This window comes from Capsicum annuum, chromosome 6 (assembly GCF_002878395.1).
Source record: "Capsicum annuum cultivar UCD-10X-F1 chromosome 6, UCD10Xv1.1, whole genome shotgun sequence".
Taxonomy (NCBI): domain Eukaryota; kingdom Viridiplantae; phylum Streptophyta; class Magnoliopsida; order Solanales; family Solanaceae; genus Capsicum; species Capsicum annuum.
In genome coordinates this window covers 4,666,625-4,688,693 of record NC_061116.1, presented here as the reverse complement: position 1 = coordinate 4,688,693, position 22,069 = coordinate 4,666,625, and the positions used below count along the sequence as shown (strand labels likewise).

The following is a 22,069-nucleotide window of genomic DNA, read 5'->3' as shown; positions in this document are numbered from 1 at the left end:
GCTATCACAGTGTATACATACTGGTGCTACTGGTTTGGGCCAATAAGGAATATCTTTCAAGAAATTCCAGAGCCATTCTGCTTCTTCATCGACTTTATCCAATGCAATAAATTCAGATTCTATTGTAGAGTGAGCAATACATGTTTGTTTGGAAGATTTCTAAGAGACCGCTCCTCCACCGATAGTAAATACATATCCACTCGTAGATTTACTTCATTCGATCTGGTGATCCAATTTGCATCACTATATCCTTCAAGTACCGAGGGATATTTATTATAATGCAAAGCATAGTCTTGAGTGTATTTAAGAAATTCCAAAACTCTTTTCATTGCCATCAAATGAGTTTTATTAGGATTACTCGTGAACCGACTCAACTCACTTATAGCGCATGCTATGTCTGGTCGTGTACAGTTCATTATATACATTAAACATCCTAATACTCTTGCGTACTCCAATTGTGAGTCACTTTCACCTTCATTCTTTCGAAGTGTAAAGCTCACATCCAATGGAGTCTTGGAAATACCAAATTCCATATACTTGAATTTGTCAAGTACCTTTTCAATGTAATGAGACCGTGACAGTGCCAACCCTTGTGGAGTTCTATGAATTCTTATTCCTAAGATCACATCCGCAACTCCAAGGTCTTTCATATCAAACTTGCTCTCGAGCATTCATTTTGTTGCATTTATGTCAGAAATGTCTCTATTGATAATCAACATATCATTTACATATAAACAAACAATGACTTGGTGATTTGAAGTGTCTTTAATATAAACACATTTATCACATTCATTAATCTTGAACCTGTTTGCCAACATGGTTTGGTCAAACTTTGCATGTCATTGTTTAGGTGCTTTTTTTAGTCCATAAAGTGACTTAACAAGTTTACACACCTTATTTTCTTTTCCTGGAACCATAAAATCTCAGGTTGTTTTGTGTAAATTTTTTTCTCCAATTCTCCATTTAAGAACGCAGTTTTCACATCCATTTGATGGATTTCAAGACCATATACTGCCGCAAAAGCAATTAACATTCGAATCAACGTTATCCTTGTTATTGGCAAGTATGTATCAAAGTAATTAAGGCCTTCTTTCTGTTTGAAGCCTTTTACTACAAGTCTCGCCTTGTATTTGTCAATAGTACCATCCGCTTTTATTTTCCGTTTAAAGATCTATTTAGAACCTAAAGGTTTGTTTCCTGGAGGAAGATCAACTAACTCCTATGTATGGTTGCTTAAGATTGAATCAATCTCACTATCGACTGTCTCTTTCCAAAAGGATGATTCCGAAGGCGCCATTGCTTTCTTAAATGCTTGAGGCTCATTTTCTAAGAGAAATGTTCCAAAATCCAATCCAAACGAAGTTAACGTTCTTTGACGCGTAACATTTTGGATTTTCATCATTATGTACATTCTCACTTGGTTCATATCGAGGTCTTTTAGGCCCCCCACTAGACTTTTCATGTCTAGTTTTATACGGTTAAATATTTTCAAAGAATTCAGCATTATCTAATTCAATTACCGTATTTTTATTAATATCCGGATGTTCGGATTTATGAACCAAAACCCGACATACTTTACTACTTTTAGCATATCCTAACACGCTGTCCACCGTCTTAGGTCCTATCTTAACCCTTTTAGGCATAGGAACTTGGACCTTTGCTAGACACTTTCACACTTTGAAATATTTCAAGTTGGGTTTCCTTCCTTTCTATTTTTCATAAGGAATTGATTGAGTCTTACTATAGGGAACTCTATTGAGTATTCGGTTGGCTGTAAGGATAGCCTCCCCCACAAGTTTTGCAGTAAACCTGAACTTATAAGTAAGGCATTCATCATTTCTTTCAAAGTTTGGTTTTTTCTTTCTGCAATTTCATTAGATTGAGGTGAATACGGGGCCGTATTTTGATGGAAAATTCCATTCTCTACACATATTTCGGTGAAGGGAGATTCATATTATCTGACCCTATCACTTCTTATAGTTTTGATCTTTTTCTCTAACTGATTTTCAACTTCATTTTTGTATCGCCTAAACGCATCTATTGTTTCATCCTTCCTATTTAGCAAGTAGACATAACAATATCTAGTGCAATCATCAGTAAAAGTTATGAAATACTTTTTTTCACCACGAGATGGTGTTGACTTCATATCACAAATGTCAGTGTGGATTAAGTCTAAGGGACTAAAATTCCTTTCAACGGACTTATACGGATGCTTAGCATACTTTGATTCCACACAAGTTTGATACTTTGATTTATTGCACTCAAAGTTTGGCAAAACTTCTAAGTTAATTAGTTTTCGTAATGTTTTATAATTAACATGGCCTAATCGTTCATGCTAGAAATCATAAAACTCAAGGAAGTAAGAAGAATTTGAACTTTTATTGATTTCAACATTTATTACATTCATTTTGAATGGGCCCTCATTGAGGTAGCCTTTTCCTACATACACTTCTCCTTTACTAAGTACAATTTTTTCAGAAATAAATGCACATTTGAATCGGTTTTTGTCTAGAAGTGAAACTGAAATCAAGTTCTTCCGTAACTCCGGAACATACAAGACATTGTTAAGTGTCAACACTTTGTCGGAAGTCATCTTTAAGCACACTTTTCCTGTTCCTTCTACCTTTGCAGTAGCGGAGTTTGCCATGTAGATCCTTTATTCTACTTGAGCCGGAGCGAACGTCGAAAATAACTCTTTATTAGCACAAACATGGCGGGTAACACCAGAATCCATCCACCATTCGCGAGGATTTCCCACCAAGTTGAATTCGGAAAGCATAGCACATGGATAATTCATTTCTTTCTTGAACTTAGCCAAATTTGCTTGGTCCTTCTTCTTTCCTTTCTTCGGGGCACGACAATCCATAGACTTGTGGCCAATCTTGCCACAATTGAAGTACTTCTCCTTGAATTTCTTCTCGGGTTGATTGCTTTCATTTCCAGCTTTCTTTCGATTTTTAGAGTTGTTTTGGACATCTTCATCAATGTTTGCTCCATTCATTGCAAATTGCCTCTTGACCTTCTTTCCACAGCCCTATTATCTTCTTCAATGCGTAGTCTTACAATCAGGTCTTCGACTGACATCTCCTTACATTTATGTTTCAAATAGTTCTTGAAGTCTTTCCACATAGGTGGTAGCTTCTCTATTATTGCTGGTACTTGAAACGCTTCATTCACAATCAAACCTACAACAAAGGTTATGTGAATACTAAGAACATATTTAAACTATTCAACAAAGGCATTTGTTAAAATCATACCTTCCGCAAGAAGATCATGGATGATCATTTGCAGTTCCTGCACTGGGGAAACAACAGACTTGTTGTCTATCATTTTGTACTCCAGGAATCTTGCAACTAAGAACTTTTTAGTTCCGGCATCCTCTGTCTTGTACTTTTGTTCTAGCACTCCCTGTAACTCTTTTGCAGTCTTTGTTCTGCTATACACATTGTAGAGGTCAGCTTGGAAACCACTCAAGATGTAATTCCTGCAAAGGAAGTCTAAGCGTTTCCAAGCCTCCACGATCACGAAGTGCTCTTGTTCAGAGGTTCCCTCGGGCACCTTCGGAGCTTCCTCAAACGTGAACCTTTGAAGACAAAGAGTAGTGAGGTAGAAGAACATTTTCTACTGTCGTCTCTTGAAGTCTATCCGCAAACTTTTTGGGTTTCTCCGCCGCTGCCATAGCTTGCGGAGCATTAGTACGACTCGTCGTGGCAATACTATTTGACGCCATAGTCGTTCCAGCATCATACATTTGACTATCAGTCGTCATTTTCCTGTCACCACAAGACAGTACCTTTAGTGTATCGAAATATTTATTAAAAAGTTGCAGCAACTTTAAACACTTCTTGTTTCTAGTTTAAGATGAAGTTTTTATAACTTCCAATCGTCAACCGAGTGATCTTTAACTTGTTATGAAGATTTTATGTCTTCAAATCACTAGCTAAGTTCAAATGGAGTAGAAAGCTTAAAGCTTTAATCTCCAGAAAACAAGCTATACAGATTTCAAAAGTTTATTCCTTAAGATTGTTATATTCAATATTTTTGGGTACAAGAATCTGTATATATATATATGCAACAACAACTTCAACCCAAGTTCAAATCTAAGACAAGAACACTTATGAAATTCCTTAACACCCTCAACACAAATTATGAATAAACTATCCAAGAGGTATGTTATTTTTTAGAAATAAGATGAAATAGAAATGTAAAGTCAAGTCTCCCGACTTCACGGAGTGTCGTTAAGGAATAATTTCCCTCACTGTACTCGAGGTTGTGGAATCTTTCTCCCAGGATAAAATGGCTTTCAATCCGAACAATAGTGGTACCTCAAATTGTTGGATTCGTCGAACGCACTCAACAGCTTAATGATCACACAGAGTTTTTGTATAGAAGAAGAGTGTTTTTGCTGTCAAAAGTCATGTCTATACCAGAGGAATATATCAGGTATTTATAGCCTTAAATGTGTCCTTTCAGAAAGGATGCATTGGTTCTGCAGAAAAGCACCTATTCAGTAGCAGTCACGTCCCTGCGCCCAGTATGTGCTGGACCTGCGCCTGATCTGCGGCTGCAGGTGACGTTTTGCAATTTTCAGTAGCTTCTGCGCTACGTTTGCACCCACAGGTCGCGTACCTGTGCTGCATCTGCACCCGTAGGTCACCCTACAGCGCGAAACAGTTTGCCTTTTACCTCGAAGGGTTGCATCCCTTCGTGATGCATTGCGTATGCGTTTGCATGGCATCAAAATTGCGCCCGCACTTGGAGAAGAATAATTATATGACCCCTTTTACTAAGCCCATTCATGACGGTTCCATACATGACTTGGTCGGGCAACCCCATCTTGGACCTTATTATCAGCAAACAATCCCCTCAATAGGGTGTTAAAAGTGACATCATCGAACGGAATGTCACTCTTCACGTAAATAGGCAACACGGAAAATGCACAATTTAGAACGATGCATCAGGCAATAACAATTAGTCACGTTATTCAAGATGAAATCATTAATTGGCATTGCCAATATCCGCATTTCTCTAAAAATAGAAACGACTGAAGAGTAATGCTTCACATTTGGAATAGATTAACACAATCATCTAAACATTTTACCTCATTCTCAATAACAACATTGTTGGAGTAATGCAAAGGATTTCTCTTCATCTCTCTAAGGCTTACTTACTTGTATATCTCAATGTGGCCTAATTTGGAATAACAAACTTGATGAGCAAGGAATTAAAATTAAAATATATATATTTGAAACTATATAAAAGGTACTATAAGTTGTAATTTTTCTCTTTTCAATATGTTAAAAAGAAATTATATCTTAAAATACTAGTTAAAGTTTGATATGTATTTTGAGACATGAAGAGTATTTGATTTGAATTAACTTGGGATTTGGGGTAAAAGTTTACCAATTTTTGGAGACTTGACTAACAATGAACTTAATTAATATAAAATCCATGAAATAATAAAAATTATTATTATTTCTTAATTAATATTTCTTTGGCCTACCTCTACCTCGCCTAAAATCATCCATAGCAAGTGTCTCACACCTCTGCACTGGAGCATCATAACCTCTCCTCATCACATGCCCGAACCAATGTAACCTCACTTCTTGCATCTTGTCCTCCACCGAAGCCACCCCTATCTTTTCCCCGAATAATCTCATTCCTCACCCTATCTTTCCTGGTATGACCATATATCCATCGCAACATCTTCATCTCCGCCACCTTTAATTTTTGGATGTGAGATTTGTTAATGGGCCAACACTCCGCTCCATACAACATAGTCGGTCGAGCTGTCACTCTGTAGAACTTACCTTTAAGCTTTGGGAGCACTTTCTTATCACATAAAACTCCTGAACCGAGCCTCCATTTCAACCACCCTACCCTAATACGATGCGCGACATCTTCGTCAATTTCACCATTGCCCTAAATCATAAACCCAGATACTTAAAACTCTCCCTCTTCTGAATGACCTGAGAGTCCAGCTTCACAACCACTTCATCCTCCTGCGACACATCACTAAACTTACACTCCAAGTACTCTTTTTGGTCCTGCTCAACCAAAAAACTTTAGACTTAAGGATCTATCTTCAAATCTCCAACTCCTTCCCGAGTCTCGTCAATCAATACCACATCCTCAGCAAACAACATACACCAAGGAACCCCCCTCCCCCCTTGAATATGTCGTGTTAAAACATCTATCACCAAGGCAAATAAAAAAAGGGCTAAGAGTCAATTCTTAGTGCAATCCTATCAAAATTGAAAAGTTCTCTGAATCCCCACGTACCGTCCTCACACGAGTCTTCGAGCCATCATACATGTCCTGAATCGACCTAATGTACGCCACTGGCACCCCTCTAGCCTTCAAGCACCTTCACCGAATCTCCCTGGACACTTTGATAAATGCCTTCTCAAGACCAATAAACAACATGTGCAAGTTCATCCTCTCCCAAAATTGCTCCACTAATCTCATCACAAGGTGAATGGCCTCAGTAATAGAGCGACCTGGCATGAAATCGAGCTGATTCTCAGATATAGTCACGATCCTTCTCAGTCTCAACTCAACTATCCATTCCTAAACCTTTATTGTATGACTCAACAACTTAATACTTCTATAGTTGTTGCAACTTTGGATATCTCCCTTGTTCTTATATAAAGGAATCATCGTACTCCACCTCCATGCTTCAGGCATCTTCGCCGCCCTAAAAATGATATTAAACAACCTTATCAACCACTTCAATCCTGCCCCGCTAGTACTCTTTCAAAAATTCACTGGAATCTTATCGAGTTCCGTTGCCCTACCCCGACACACAGTGGCGGAGTCAGAATTTTCGACAAGAGGGTTCACAAGTGAACATATGATCTAACCGAAGGAGGTTCGACATCTACTATATATACATAAAAAATAATTTTAACCATGTATATATAGCTCCGCCCCTGCCGACACACCCTATGAATAGCCGCCTTGACCTCGTCAACCTCAAAAAATAAAATACAAAACTAAATTAGATTTAAGTTATTTAATTCAATATCCTAAAATATTTTTAGTAAATGATAAATATTTTTTCATATATATATATATATGCTAGTTTAGCCGCGCATGCCTTGTAAGTGTAACTTTTAATTATTTAAAATTAGATTATTTTATCTATTAAGAAGGTTTTTAATGAAGTACAAAAATTTCAAAATATTTTATTGTAAGCACATATATATTTTACTACCAGAAGTGTCAAGTGTTTAATGGATTTAATATATTGTAGATGTAGATTTAGATTTATAGACTTTTTAAATCTGTTTAAAATCAAATTTAGTTCTTTTAGAGTTCTTAAACTAATGAAAAAAATATTAGTTTTCATTAATTTTGATGACTTCTTATAAGGAAATGTTTTATCATAAATATATTTAATTAATTTTTAATTATTAAATATTATTAAAAAAATGGTGAAAAGACGATTTTATCTAAAGTAAAGACTTTTAATGAAGAACCAAAAGTTCAAACGGCATTTCTAAGGCCTTCACATTTTTATATTACTAGTTTAGGTGTACTGAGTTCAAACATTACATTAAATAGGATATTTACTTAAATAATAAAGATAAATATAATAATTAAATTTAATATCTTTTGAGTATGTAAAGATGTAGAATTTATTTATTAAACTTAATCTTAGCAAAATTATTTTTAAAAGTCAATCGACATTCATCTACTAGTTGTAAATTGCAACAAAATAATACAATGATAGATACATCAAAATAATACAATTAAATCTAATCTTTATACACAAAAGTTTTCTCAAAGTTGTCCAACACTCACCTACCACCTGTAATCAATAATAAAATAATAAAATAATAGAGATATTAAAATTATACAACTAAACCTAACCTTTACATAAAAAAGTTCCTCAAAGCCGATTAAGATTTATCTATCACTTGTAAACTGCAACAAAATAATACGATAAAAGTGATATCAACACGATACAATTAAACTTAAATTTTACACTAAAAAATTTTTCAAAGCCGATCGAGATTTATCTACGAATTATAAACTACCACAAAATAACAAACCCATAGAAATATTACGATAATAAAATTAAACCTAACCTGTACCTAAAAAAAATTTTAAAGCCGACCCACATTCATCTAGCATCTGTAAATTAAAATAAAACAATTAGATAATAAAGATATCAAAACAATTCAACTAAACCTAAACTTTACACAAGAAATTCTTCAAAGCCAATGGAAATTCATCTATGACCTGTAAACTATAAAAAATATATAATAATGATCACAAATATTCGATTTTGATCCAACTAATTCTTGTCTGAGCAGAAATTTTGACCCTAAAAAATGATTTTGAATGAAAACAAAGAAGATATATATATACACACATATTGAATTCTATTATGCTGACAAAAACAGTGAAGAAGTTGAGGGTTAGAAAATCAAACATCCACCATCTAGACATGCAATCGAATCAAGTTAGATAAGCATCAATCATATTCTCCCAATAGGCAAACCGGTTTTTTCTCTAGTTTAACGTACATCTCAATATTTATAGAAGTATTTCATTAATAGAGTCCTATTTTAGGATGGAGTATTTTTCTAATTGAACAGTAGAAAGAAAAATATTAATTAATTCTCCTACCATATATTTTACGAGTCAATTTATTTTAGGAAGTCTAGTAGAAAGAAAAATATTAATTAATTCTCCTACCATATATTTTAGGAGTCTCATATATTTTAGGGAAATCTAGTTAATATAATAAAAAATAATTAAATAACAAATTAAAAAATAGTTAAAAAACTATTTTGTCTAAAGAAAAGTCTTTTAATGAAGGGTAAAAAGTTTAAATCACTTTTTTAAGGCGTTCACACTTTTATATATTATAATATAGATATAGATTATAGGTATAGCCGTTATGTTGCGAGTGGGATACCAAAGCTAATTCTAACTTTCCTAATTAGTATCCTAATTTACACTTAAAAATATAGCTACCATACGATGTTAGTATTCTTTTTTTTTTTAAAACTAAAAAAGTTCATATTTCAAAAATGAAATGTTATCCTTTTTAAAAGCCTTGTTAGATATTGTTACCACATGTATTTTATTTCCTTTCTTTTTTGTTCCACATAAATTCTTGTTCGACAATGCATGAATAATTCCTTTTTAGTACTTTTATTTTAGGAGTTTTTTTATAATAAAAAAATATTAATTGATTCTTCTTCCTATATATTTTAGGAGTTTAGTCAATATTATAAAAATAATTATATAAAATTAAATAAAAAAAGGTTAAAAGACGATTTTATCTAAAGCAAAGACTTTTAATGAAGGGCAAAAAGTTCAAATCACTTTTCTAAGGGTCTTCACACTTTTAATATACTATAGATATAGATTATAGATTAGAGATATAGATATAGATTATATATATAAATTTTGACCTTTTTTTGTTACAATCTTCAATATTATTTTAAGTGAAAATGTATGATCATAAAAATAAAAATCAGTAGTGAAAAATATGGGGGCCTCAATATTTTGGGAACGCAAACACTTTACCAACTTCACCCTAGAGTTATTAATGGGTTATGAACTTCTTTAAGACATAATATTTTGAAATTGAACATATATTTTATAAGACATAACTTGTGTCTTGCAAAAAAAAAAAAAAAAAAATTGCCTTACGAACTTTTTTAATGTCATAAGTATTTCGATTAGTTTTTTACTACTTAAAATATTGAAGGAAAAGAATAAAAGATCACCCGAAATAAAACTTTTTGGTACGAATGGCCCTGTAAATAATCCTTAGTGTTCAACTTATATTTTGTTCTTATTTTGATCCATTTTGTTCTTTGGAATCAGATGAATGAAAAAAATTGAGCTATTATTTTCAGATAATTACAAATCTTGATTTATATTAATCCTAATAATTTTACTTGGGAAGAATGGAAAAATTGAGCAACTATTTTCAGATAATTACAAATCTTGATTTATATTAATACTAATAATTTTACTTGGGATGAATGAAAAAATGAGCTACTATTTTCAGATAATTACAATTTTTTATTTATATTAATACTAATTAAATTTTATTTGGGGAAAGATGTGGATCTTGTGGGTACACACACCAAATATCATATATATGGTAAGCTAAGTAATGATATGCCATTGATATTATTAATACTATAAATATATATATATAATGTAATTTTATAGTTATATTACTTTACTTATATACTTTTCGTTTTAAATTTATTGATCTGTTTGAACTTATCACAAAATTTAAAAATATAAAAAAGGTTTTTGCATCTTATGGTCTTAAATTAGGGATACTTTAATTTTATGATCGTAAATATGTTATGTGAAAAGTTAAAAATAAAAAATTACTAAAAAGAAAAATATCATTACTTTTACAGAAAAGGACCAAAATATCCCTAAATTATTGGAAATGAATCAAAAATATCCTCCGTTTATTTTTTGGCTCAAAAATACCCCTTCATTAATTTTTTTAGCTCAAAAATACCCTTCCGTTAATTTTTTGGCTCAAAAATATCCTTCTCTCTAACGGAATGCCACCGGACATGCCACGTGGATTAAAAAAAGACACTTAATCAGTCCATATCAGCATACACATGGAAAATAACTCCATTTAATTCATCTAACCATCAACACATTTTATTCTATTTAAAAACCCAATCCGACCCATATTCAAAAAATCAAATCAAGAGGTAAAAATCAATTCTTTAATTTTTTTTCTCGAATCATCCCTTTCACCATATTTCATTTCATTATTAACGTTTTTAAAGTTACGAGACTTACTCGAGCAATTCTTGAACTCACCAACTTGTGGTTGTCCGACATTGTCGCTAAACTTTCTCTCTCCAAATTTTAATTTTGTCTTTGAATTACCATTCCTCTCACTACAATCAGGTTTCTTATTAGACTAATTTAGATAGGACATTCAGTAGCAATCCGAGCTCTTGGACACCGAACCGATTATTTGAAGATCCAATTGTTTAGGGTCGACCTAATTAAAACTTGATTCTTTCATGTCAACAATTTGAGGACCTGATTGCTTCCTCATCTTTTGCCTTGATCGATTCGAAATAAGCAATCAAATTCTTCAATTTGTTTCCTCTTAGTTCAGGTTTTTTTAATATGGGTCAGGTTGGATTTTTAAATAGAATAAAATGGACTGATAAGATGATTAAATGGAGTGATTTTTCACGTATATGCTGACATGGAATGATTAAGTATTTTTTTTCACGTGGTGTATTTGGTGGCATTCCATTTAAGAGAAGGGTATTTTTTAGCTGAAAAATTAATGAAAGAGTATTTTTGAGCCAAAAAAATAAGAAGAAATATATTTTTGAGCCAAAAAATAAACGAAAGATATTTTTAATCCATTTTTAATACTTCAAGGATATTTTTAACCCTTTTTCGTTACTTTTAAATTGACTAATAAAGAAAATAGATCAAATAAATTAAAACCAATAATATAACATACGGAGCAATCTACATTTTTTGTATGTCCTTGTTTACATTGCCAACCGAAAAACTTTCTCTTCCAAATTTGCCCTTTATTGCTTCATTTACTTGTACAAAAATCAAGGCACTTTCAAGTCTCTTTTGGTAAAAATACATGACCTTTTGAACGTCATGTGATATGTAGTATGACATCTAATATAAAAAAATGAATAAACTTTTTCCATTTTTTTTGTTGTCAAATATTGTTATAGATGTATAATGGTCCGTCACCGTAAAAAAGGCAAACAACATAAATCCTGACAGTTTAAAGTTTAATTATAGAAAATTTTTATATTTGAATAATTATTAAAAAATTTAATTTTGGAATTATTAAGATACATAATTAGCCCCCTATTATACATTCAACGAAGATGTATTTTTTCTTTTGTAAAGATGCAATAATTAGCTCTCAATACATTTTTTCAATTTTGGACCTGTCGAGATACATAAAATATCCAACAAATATGTATTTTTTTTTGTAAAAATTCATAATTAGCTCCTGATATATTTTTTTTATTTTAGTATTTAGTATGTTGAGATACACATCCAATAAAGATATAACTTTTTCTTATAAAGATATATAATTAACTCCTGATATATATTATTTTTATTCTAAATTTATCAAAATATATAATTAGTCCGGCAATATGCTAATTATAAGTTAAGAATATGTCGACATCGCATCTCTCATTCGGCAGGCCTAATTATATGCTCCCAATGTTATCTTTTTTGTCTCTATGAGTTTGTTTGGTATGAAAGAATATACTTTTCATCAAAAATGACTTTTTAGAAAATGTTTTGAAAATTAAGTTTGGATTTTAATTTATTTTCTAGTGTTTGGTAAGTAAGTAAAGAAAATGTTATCTCAACAATATTTATATGTTATCCAGCAAGAAACTATAGAGGTGGGAGGTGGTGGAGTGTGGGCCTCGGGGGTGGGATGTGAGGATACAATAAACATATAATATCGCTTATGGAACTTGTTTTTTCGGCTTCTGTGAAGCAAGTCATTCTCCTCAGTTTTAAGGAACTTGTTTTCCTGGAAGAAATGTTCTTCAAAAATTTTGTCCAGCCAAACATGGGAACATAAGAAAACACTTTGCGTAAGATAGTTCTCGTCCATACCAAACACTCCTTAAAGGATAGCCCGGTGTACTGAAGCATCCGCTATGCGCAGGATCCGGTGACTTGATGTATTGTACGCAGTCTTACCTTGCATTTCTGTACCCGTAACCTCCTGGTCACATGACAGCAACTTTACCAGTTACTCCAAATCTCTCGTTCATACCAAACACACCCTATGACCTATATATATAACTCAAACGTACATGAAAGGAACACATTCAATAATCAAAACATCCTCAAAACTAACTACATTTTCACTCTATCAAAACAACATGTTTGGAACACTTTCTCAAGAGATTGAAGTTCCTGTTGCAGCAAATGAAGTTTGGAAAATCTATGGCACTATTCAACTAGCTAATATTGTAGTTAAACACCTCCCGAATATCGTTCACCGGGTCGATATACTTGAAGGTGATGGTGGTGTTGGATCAATCCTCAAAGTAACATTTCCACCAGGCACACCACTTTTGACATCTCACAAAGAGAAATTTGTTGTTGTTGATGATGTTAAGAGGGTGAAAATTGCTCAAGTAGTGGAAGGTGGACTTCTTGATCTTGGTTTTACACTTTATAAGGTTAAGTTTGAAGTCATAGAAAAGGATAAAGATACATGTATTACAAAAGCAACAATTGAATATGAAGTTAAGGAAGAAGCAATAGCTAATGTCTCATTTGTTAGTATCCAACCCTTTGTGGATATAATGAATTTGGTTGCAAAGTGTGTAACTCAAGGCACCAATAGTCAATCTTCTGCCTGATGCTTTCGTCTGTTCAGAGGCGGATCCAGGATTCAAAACGCTATGATGAATATATGAGTGTGATCTTATTTCATGTATGGTTTTAAGTTTTTTTTTGCATATGTGTACTTAGTCCGAGCCAAAAGGAATGAATTTGGTTGCAAAGTGTGTAACTTAGGGCAACTATAGTCAATCGTCTGCCTGATGTTTTCGTCTGTTCAGAGGCGGATTCAGGATTCGAAACGCTATGATAAACGTGAGTGTGATTTTATTTTATATATGGTTTTAAGTTTCTTTCTTTTTCTTTTTGTGTTTAGTTGAACCCACGAAACTTGTCCTTGATTACTAGAGTGTCAATGGTTCAAGCTTTGTTTGTAATTTCTTTGGTTCTGGTAATTGTTTGGCTTATTTCATCATTTCAATGAAACAGAATTTGGCAGCAAAGATATTAGGTTAACTTTGTTAAATATTGATGCTACTATGATTTCTACTATTTAGATAAAGGAGTAATACCTAAATGTGCCATTTAATTTAACTTCAATTTTTATCTACATCATCCAACTTTGAGTGTGCATAAGTAGACACTTAAACTTGTATAAAATTGAACAAGTACACGCAAGTGTCCTATTAGGCATCTTACTTGGCCAATTCAGGTCCTACATGGCATCCTACGTGTATTATTACACATAGAACGCATATGTCTATTTGTTCAACTTTATGCAAGTTTAAGTGCATCTTTTTTCGATCTAATAATATACAATATGATACAACGACAACTTTGTTCATAACTATTTTGACTATAGGTACAATTCGAGAAAATTGGAGAAATTTGATGAGTTTACTCTTTTCTTTTCGAAGTAACTCTGATCAACTATCTCCATATAATTCCTTTTCACAATTTACCGACCCAGTAGCGCTAGCGCTTCGCTTTCTTTCTATTCCATCCCATTCCATTCCAGGATAGGCGGCTAATACTAAAATAATAAGTGTAGTAGTCGTCGTCTGACCAATCAGCTCGGACAACAAATTCAATTTGACTAAATGATTCATTAATTATTTGATTACTAATTAGATAATCTTTTTCTTTTTACGTTTCATTCGATTCAGATATTTCTTTGAATTTCGTCATATCATTTTGGACACTAGGACTATTTCGTCAACCAAACTACTCTTTTTTCCATATTCTTCACAGATAAGATCTAAAAGTAAGGGGGTCTTACTAATTATTATTTTTTTATAACCATGATGTTCGGGTCAGCTTGCACATAAGCTTGACTAATTCCATGGGACACCTGTCACCTCTCACCAGCAACAGATATCAGGTAATTTTATCTACCAAGGCTAGAACAGATAGGAAAAACTCACCTCCGTATGTGTGTGTTTATCTCTATTGAAAATTGAACCCAAGACCTCATAGCGTTCAACCCAACTTCATTGAACCACTAGGCCACACCCTTTGGTGCATAAGGGGGTCTTACTATTAGAACCATTTTCTTTCCCTATATTCTTCATTGATAAGATCTAAGGGGAACTTGGCCTTTATTGAAACCATTCTTTTATCCTATATTCTTCATTGATAGGATCTAAAGTATGGGGGGCTTACCTTACCAAAAACATCTTTTTTCCCCTATATTCTTCATTGATAAGATCTACATTAAAGTGGCTTTAGCTCCTACAACTTAAACTTAGTGATGAAACCACAACTTGTGATGTGTGAATTAAGCATACATCGCTATTTTAAACCCCACCACAGACAAAAAGCATGGTAAATAAGGAAGGATCGAGGAACGGGTCCATTATCCACCAAGTTTCAAACCATGTGTCACCGGAAGATTCTTCGAATAACAAAAAAGAAAGGTACTAGAAAGGAGATAACATGCCCATTTTTCCACCAAGTTCAAACTGCATATCACTAACGCTCGAGAATCTATAAAAGGCCAGCCCGATGCACTAAAGCTCCCATTATGCATAGGGTCTGGGGTCTGGGGCAGGACCCCACCACAAGGGTGTATTGTATGCAGCATTACCTTGCATTACGCTCGAGAATCAATCAATTATCAAAAACGATGGGAGCCCCTAAGCAGGGATTTGCAGAATGGTTCATATAGACTTTCTTCAAGGTATATTACACTAATGTAAATAGATGAATGTCAATGCATATAGCTTAAATCCATTTACTAATTACAAACATCTTTTAAAGGTACAGATTAAAATATTACATCACTAAATGTGACCTAAAACTTACTGAACAAAAGTGTTTCCAGCCATACTTCCCTCTTCAACTCTCAATGTCACACACTTCCTCCAGAGGTCATGTATATGTTAGCCAAATCCTGTCAAATAAACCGGTTAACCAAGTTATAATAGCGTTTGAGATGCACTATCCGCAAAGGTAGCAAAACTTTTAACCGGTGATTTGGTTATACTTTTTGTGAATGAGAGACGAGAACACTTTTATTTGGAACTTACGAAGATGGAGTTGGAAAACAGGTTCACAGCACTTGACACATAACTAGAATGTGAATAATTTTCAAGGCATAAATCATCTTTATTATATAATTCTCACATAACTAGAATATGAACCAAACGACCTGTTAGCACTTTCCATATGTGAGTAGATTACAACACTAGCACACAAGAATGAGGCGGCAGAGAGAGATCAAAGTGTGAGGGAGCGGTAAACATACCTTTTGGCTTAACATGTGGTGGGAAGATACACTCTTATGGTGTCTTTCATAGTCATTTTCCTCCTACACGTAGGACATTTACCCTGAGCAGCAACGGATGCTTTTATGCACGCCTTGCAGAAAATGTGACCACATTTAGTCGACATCTCCTCGACTAATGGACCCATGCACACTGGACAGCTAAATGTAGGCTCTTTTGGTGGTGGTGGTATTGCACTTTTTAGATCGACTCTCTGGTACGGGGAGCAAAATTAATTAGAACAATGTTTTATAACTCGATATGGTGGATCCATAATAAACAGATGCTTAAAAACAAGATGATTTCAGCTAGAGTATATGGCATGTCTACCTTTTGACAGTTATGTCCTTCTAGGTCTATCGGAACATTACCACTGGTCGTTGCTTGATTTGTAGAGGCCCTCCTACGCTTGTCGCGACTGCTACCCCTAGGCGCAGGGTCCTCTGAAATAGTCGTGAACCAACCGAAGCCAATCACAAAGGGTAATGGAAGAATTAAATCAAGCCAAGCGTTCCATGAAAAATGATACATCAGGTCAAGCACTTACGATACAAAACTAATTAGAAAACCATACCATACCACAGCTCAAATTCCCCATGAAAACCTTGTTACCTACACACTTCTCTTCCCAACCACAAGATGATTCGAAAAAAATACTCTTAACGAAAATTCTGTTGATACTGGCAAGGCATTATTTCATTTCAAGATCCATTTTTCGGATTTTACTTATAATTATCCCGCTTTACGTTTATCAAGGACAGAAGCATTAATTATGATCCATTCATTAAGGCAAAAAAAATTGGTACATTCAATTGGTATCCCCAAGGAAATAGGAGATTTTTGCATGTCTCCCACCATCTCTCAATGAGAATGGATAAGAGGCTCGTGGGATTGACGTGAGGGGGACAGGATGGCTATATTTCTGGGAGCGAACTCTGGGCGAATATGAAGCGCATGGATACAAGTTATGCCTTGAAACGAAAGACAATTCTAAATCCGCTTTGTCTACGAACAAGAGTATTAGAATTTGAAAGGGAAAAAAAAATGAAAAATCCTCTTATTCCACTCCTAAAGAGATCACTATAATTACAACAGGATGCGCTCGTGGAAACAACGAGATCATCAACATAAACTATAAGCTATGCTCGAACATGTCAATCGTATTCTATATGACGTGATGTTGCTAGTTTCATCTCATACCTACTTAACCATTAACAAAGAAAAAGAGAGGTTGCTCTAAGCTATTCAAGTCAGATGCTTCCTATCTAGCGCAAATAAAAAAGTTCTATACCTAAAAATGAACAAACTACCTGCACGGTGTAACAGGCTTAAGAGCAGGAAAAAAATTACCGGAATCCACATCAAGCACAATAACCCGTCCTTGATTCCTTCTGGAGTTGTTCTTAGCCTAATAAAAATAAGAAGATCGCTAACATATTAGACTTGATGTGAAACATCGGCCATAATCACAGACATGATGCACCACTAAACAAACTTAACGAAGGAAAAAACAATTAGCATAAGGGAAAGTACGTACTGCTGCAAATGCCCTAGGGGATGATATAATCACATCATCATCAAGTGCCTCAACGTCAATTGCTGCAGGTGTCAAAGAGGCACCTCTTTGTCCATTTGTTGTATCCCCCGACACAGCATGAGTAGAAGTTACTTCCTGATCTCCGTTCTCACCTTGTGGTGCAGCATTTAGATCCACATTTAGCACGGTATTTCTTCTCGAGTTGGACCTTGTACGCTTATTTTGTTGTGCCCTTCTATCTCGGGTACTCATGTTATGCTCAGTTGTACCCTAATTAAAACAGGAAAAGACGGAAAAATTTGAAGTCATGATAGGGTTTATATTCTTAATAATCTATTACCTCAAAAAGCAAGAATAAAAAGAAGTAGTAGTAATGCAAGTATCTCAAATTTACTAAATATACTTCCGCATGAGCTATTACAGTGGACCTTAACATACACCACGGCGATCAATGAATAGACTTGCAAATTGTATGTTTTCAAGAATTTTAGCAAGTTGTATTTACATTGGGCTGCGATCTGGAAAGCAAAGCATGGACATCGGAAGTGCGCGTGTATCCCTAGAACCCTTCACACTCCTTCCGTCAACCGCAATCGAGCTCTACAACTTAATACTAAACTCAGTCCAACTGAACCAAATAGCTTTTTTCTTTACAACTTTGAGTTTGAAAAGTTATCCGGCTTAACCATAGCCCATTCAAGTTCCAAATTTGAATTTTACATATAGTTAAACCAGACCCAGACCACAAAATTAACTTCGAAATTGTAACCTCAAAACCTTGTTATGTTTAATTCTGTATTTTCCTGTTAACTGCTTTGATGTGCGTTACTCGAACCGAGGGTCTTTAGAAAACAACCTCTCTACCTCAACAAGATAAGGGTAAAGTCTACGTACACTCTACCCTCCCAGATTGACTACAGTGGGTTTGTTGTTGTTGTTTTTGTATTGTAACCACAAAACCAATACTGACAGCATGAAAGCAGGACGAGGACCCTCACTATAAATCGACCTGTTCAAACAAAAACTCAGCAATTTGGCAAAATTTTAGCAAAAACCGAACAAATTAAATCAACTCAACACTCTTCAATCCAAACTAGTGTGTTGGCTATAAACTCTATTTGTCCCTATTCAGAATATTCAACCTAAGTTGTGTGGACTCTTCACTTTTGATGCCACACCGGTGACAGATTCTCCAAAAATACACTACTTTTGGAGAATCCGACACGCACCCATTGACACTTTCGGAGAGTCCGAGTAACATAGTATTCAACACAATTTGACTATATTTAGACTGAATGTCAATCTACATAAGCCGTCCTGTACTTTGTAATGCTCGAAAGAAACCACACAACTTAAATCAAGTCAAAAAGCTTCAATCCCAAACTAGTGTGTTGGTTATATATAATCCAATGTATTTGTTCAACTCTATACGTCCCCTATTAAGCGGATCCAACACGATTTGACTAATTTTAGGCTGAATGTCAATCTACAAATGCTCGAATGAAGCCACACAACTATAACAACAAACAGTATGCACGGATAACAAGACAACTCACTGCTACATACTAACGTTCTGGCCTACTCTGTCATCCACAGCAAATTGGGCAAAATTTAGCAGAAAAAACACAACTTAAATCAACTCAACACGCTTCAAATCCCAAACTAGTGTGTTGGCTATATAAAATCCAACGTACTCATTCCACTCTATTTGAACCCCTATTTAGAGGATACAACACAATTTGACTATTTCTAGAGTGCAAGTCAATCCACAAATGCTCAAATGAAACCACACAACTATATCAACAACCAGTATGGACAGATAACAAGACAATGCACTGTTACCTACTAACCTTCTGCCCTAATATGCGTCCTGAATTCGGCGAAACTTTAACATAAACAACACAGCTTAAATCAAATCAACGCACTTCAGTCCCAAACTAGCGCATTCGCTAAAATAAATCTCAATGTACCCATTTCCACTCTAGTTGCTCCCCCAATTCAAATGATTCAATAAAATTTGACTATATTGAGAACAGCAACAACAAACACATACCCAGTCGAGTCTCACAAGTGGGATCTGGGTAGGATAGAGTGTATACAAACTTTAGCTCTAACTTGTCAAGTAGAGAGGCTTTTGCGAAAACCTCTTCAACTAATTTGACTATATTTAAACTGAATTGTCAATCTGCAGATGCTTATTCATTCCCATTTGTCCTAACTTTGGTAGACAGAGTTACCTAGTACCTATTGCTAGAAACAAGAGGCAACTATCATGTATAATTATCGAGGTGCGCGCAAACAGATCCGAAATGCTTATTTATTCCCATCTATCTCATTCTAACCTTGGTAGACACAGTTATCCTGTACCTGTTACTGTTACTAGTAAGAGGTGTGTCAAGTATCCTGTATAATTAATCGAGGTACACACAAGCGGGCCCCAACTCTACACTTACAACAGCAACGTACCCAGATAAGTTGCTCGGACTCTCTAAAAATGTTGCCGCACCATGCCGGATCCTTCAAAAATGCGCTAATTTTTGTAGGATCCAACATGCACCCGATGACATTTTCGAAACCTATTGCTAGTAACAAGAGACAAATATCCTATATAATTAATCGAGGTGCGCACAAACAAATCCGAAATGCTTATTTACTCCCAAATATATCTTGTCATAACCTTAGTAGACAGAGTTACTAGCAACAGGTATCGCATATCATGTATAATTAATCGAGGTACACGCAAACGGGCCCGAACCCCACACTTACAACAACAACAACACCACATAACCAGCTAAGTTGCTCAGACTCTCTAAAAATATTGTCGCACCGTGTCGGATCCTTCGAAAATGCACTACCTTTTGAAGGATCCGACACGCACCATTTTTTATGAGTCCGAGCAACATAAATACATAGATACCCAGTATCTATGCTGCTCACTACCTATGCTGCTCGAACTCTTCAAAAATGTCATCGGATGCGTGTCAGATCCTTCAAAAATAATGCATTTTTGGAGGATCCGACACAAGTGCGCCAACATTTTTGCAGGGTCCGGGCAACTTAGCCCAATATAGTTCCATAAAGTGAAGTCCGAAGAAGATAAAATACACACACACCTTAATACAGCTATAATAAATAAAGAAAAAAAAAAAGAACATACAACTATAACAACAACTAGTTCGCGATCTAATTAATTAATTAATACATAATAATAAATAAACAAAAAATTTAGTATATATAGATGACAAATATATAAGCAGAATTTTGCAGATTAAAAGGCTGATTAAACAGAAAAACGAAGAACAACAAGATAAATGAGGGCAATAATTACAAATAAATAAATAAATCTAACCTGAATTTTTGTTTACAATTACAAAATTGAGTAATTTTTGTTTTAGGGTTTTATTTATAGAGATGGAGAGAGAGAGAGAGAGTGTGTTTAAAGTAAAGCGGTTTAAAGCGGTTTCTTTTTTAGACTTATTTAACTTTGATTTGAAATTCAAATAGTGTAATACAATTTTATTTTATTTTTGGAAAATAACGTAAACACACACTTTTATTTTATTTTTGGAAAATAACGTAAGCACACGCTTTTAACTTATTATATATTTATGCAAAAGTTCATCCTTAAAAAGTTATTATAAAAATCTTAATTAATTTTGTATGTTTACCGAATATATCGACAGCTAAATTATATATCTTGATAGATTCAAAATTAAAAAATATATATGGAAAGTTAATTATGTATCTTTACAAAGAAAAAAATCTACCTTTGTTGGATGTATTATTTATCTCGACAGGTTCAAAACCGAAAAATAAATATCAGAAGGTAATTATGTATCTTTACAAAGAAAAAATATATTTTTTTGATGTATCGACAGATAATTATGTATCTCGATAGACCCAAAATAAAAATTTTCAGTAATTATGCAAAATGCGGAATTTTCTGTAATTAAACTCCAAATTATCGAAATTTATGGTGTGTTTTTTTTTTGTCAAAAATTTGTTTTTGCGTGGCACACTTTTCTTTTTAGTCCGTCTCAAAAAGAAATAACATCGCACAATATTCAAATATGATTTCAGATTGTATGTTTTAAAAAAATTTCAAAGGTTATCACATAAAATGAAACAGAGCGAGTATAATGGAAAAGGTAAATTTGGACAGAAAATATAATAAAGAATATTTTAAAACTATTTTTCATAATACATGGTATGTATGGATGTAAAGTATAACAAAGGAAGGTATATTTTGTACATGAAAATATAACCAGGGATATATTTAAGTCGTTCTTAATAGTAAAGTTTCATTTGATTTTCCATTTTAAAATTACAGAATCTAATTCTAAGATTATAATTATAATAAATAGCAACACTTCTTTAAAATTACAACCTATAACAAAAGTAGCAATATTTTACCTACTTCATAGTAATAGAAGAATATGTATTTTTCATT

The 22,069-nt window shown here is 33.9% G+C and overlaps 2 protein-coding genes and 1 pseudogene across 3 annotated transcripts; 1 reads left to right on the top strand and 2 right to left on the bottom strand.

The window, feature by feature from the left end:
• The window catches only part of LOC124899268, a 15,553-nt pseudogene extending 10,481 nt beyond the window's left edge, over nt 1–5,072 (bottom strand).
• A 7,839-nt stretch (nt 5,073–12,911) lies between these two features.
• Nucleotides 12,912–13,874, top strand: LOC107875167 (norbelladine synthase). The gene is made up of 4 exons (XM_047413554.1): nt 12,912–13,313; nt 13,415–13,471; nt 13,599–13,632; nt 13,807–13,874. The coding sequence occupies exons 1-4, from the start codon at nt 12,912–12,914 to the stop codon at nt 13,872–13,874; spliced, it is 561 nt and encodes a 186-aa protein (XP_047269510.1).
• Nucleotides 13,875–15,445: 1,571 nt separating this feature from the next.
• LOC107873611 (E3 ubiquitin-protein ligase RNF4) lies at nt 15,446–21,117 on the bottom strand. Of its 2 annotated transcripts, none has more exons than XM_016720529.2 (6): nt 20,969–21,117; nt 17,620–17,889; nt 17,433–17,490; nt 16,413–16,525; nt 16,064–16,296; nt 15,446–15,709 (listed from the first exon to the last, which is right to left on the bottom strand). In XM_016720529.2, exons 2-5 carry the CDS (start codon nt 17,869–17,871, stop codon nt 16,072–16,074), a joined length of 648 nt encoding a protein of 215 aa, XP_016576015.1. In that variant the 5' UTR covers nt 17,872–17,889; nt 20,969–21,117; the 3' UTR covers nt 15,446–15,709; nt 16,064–16,071. The 2 variants fall into 2 exon arrangements, with proteins under 2 accessions (XP_016576015.1, XP_047269403.1); XM_047413447.1 differs by lacking the exon at nt 20,969–21,117 and adding an exon at nt 18,125–18,148.
• Nucleotides 21,118–22,069: the final 952 nt, after the last annotated feature.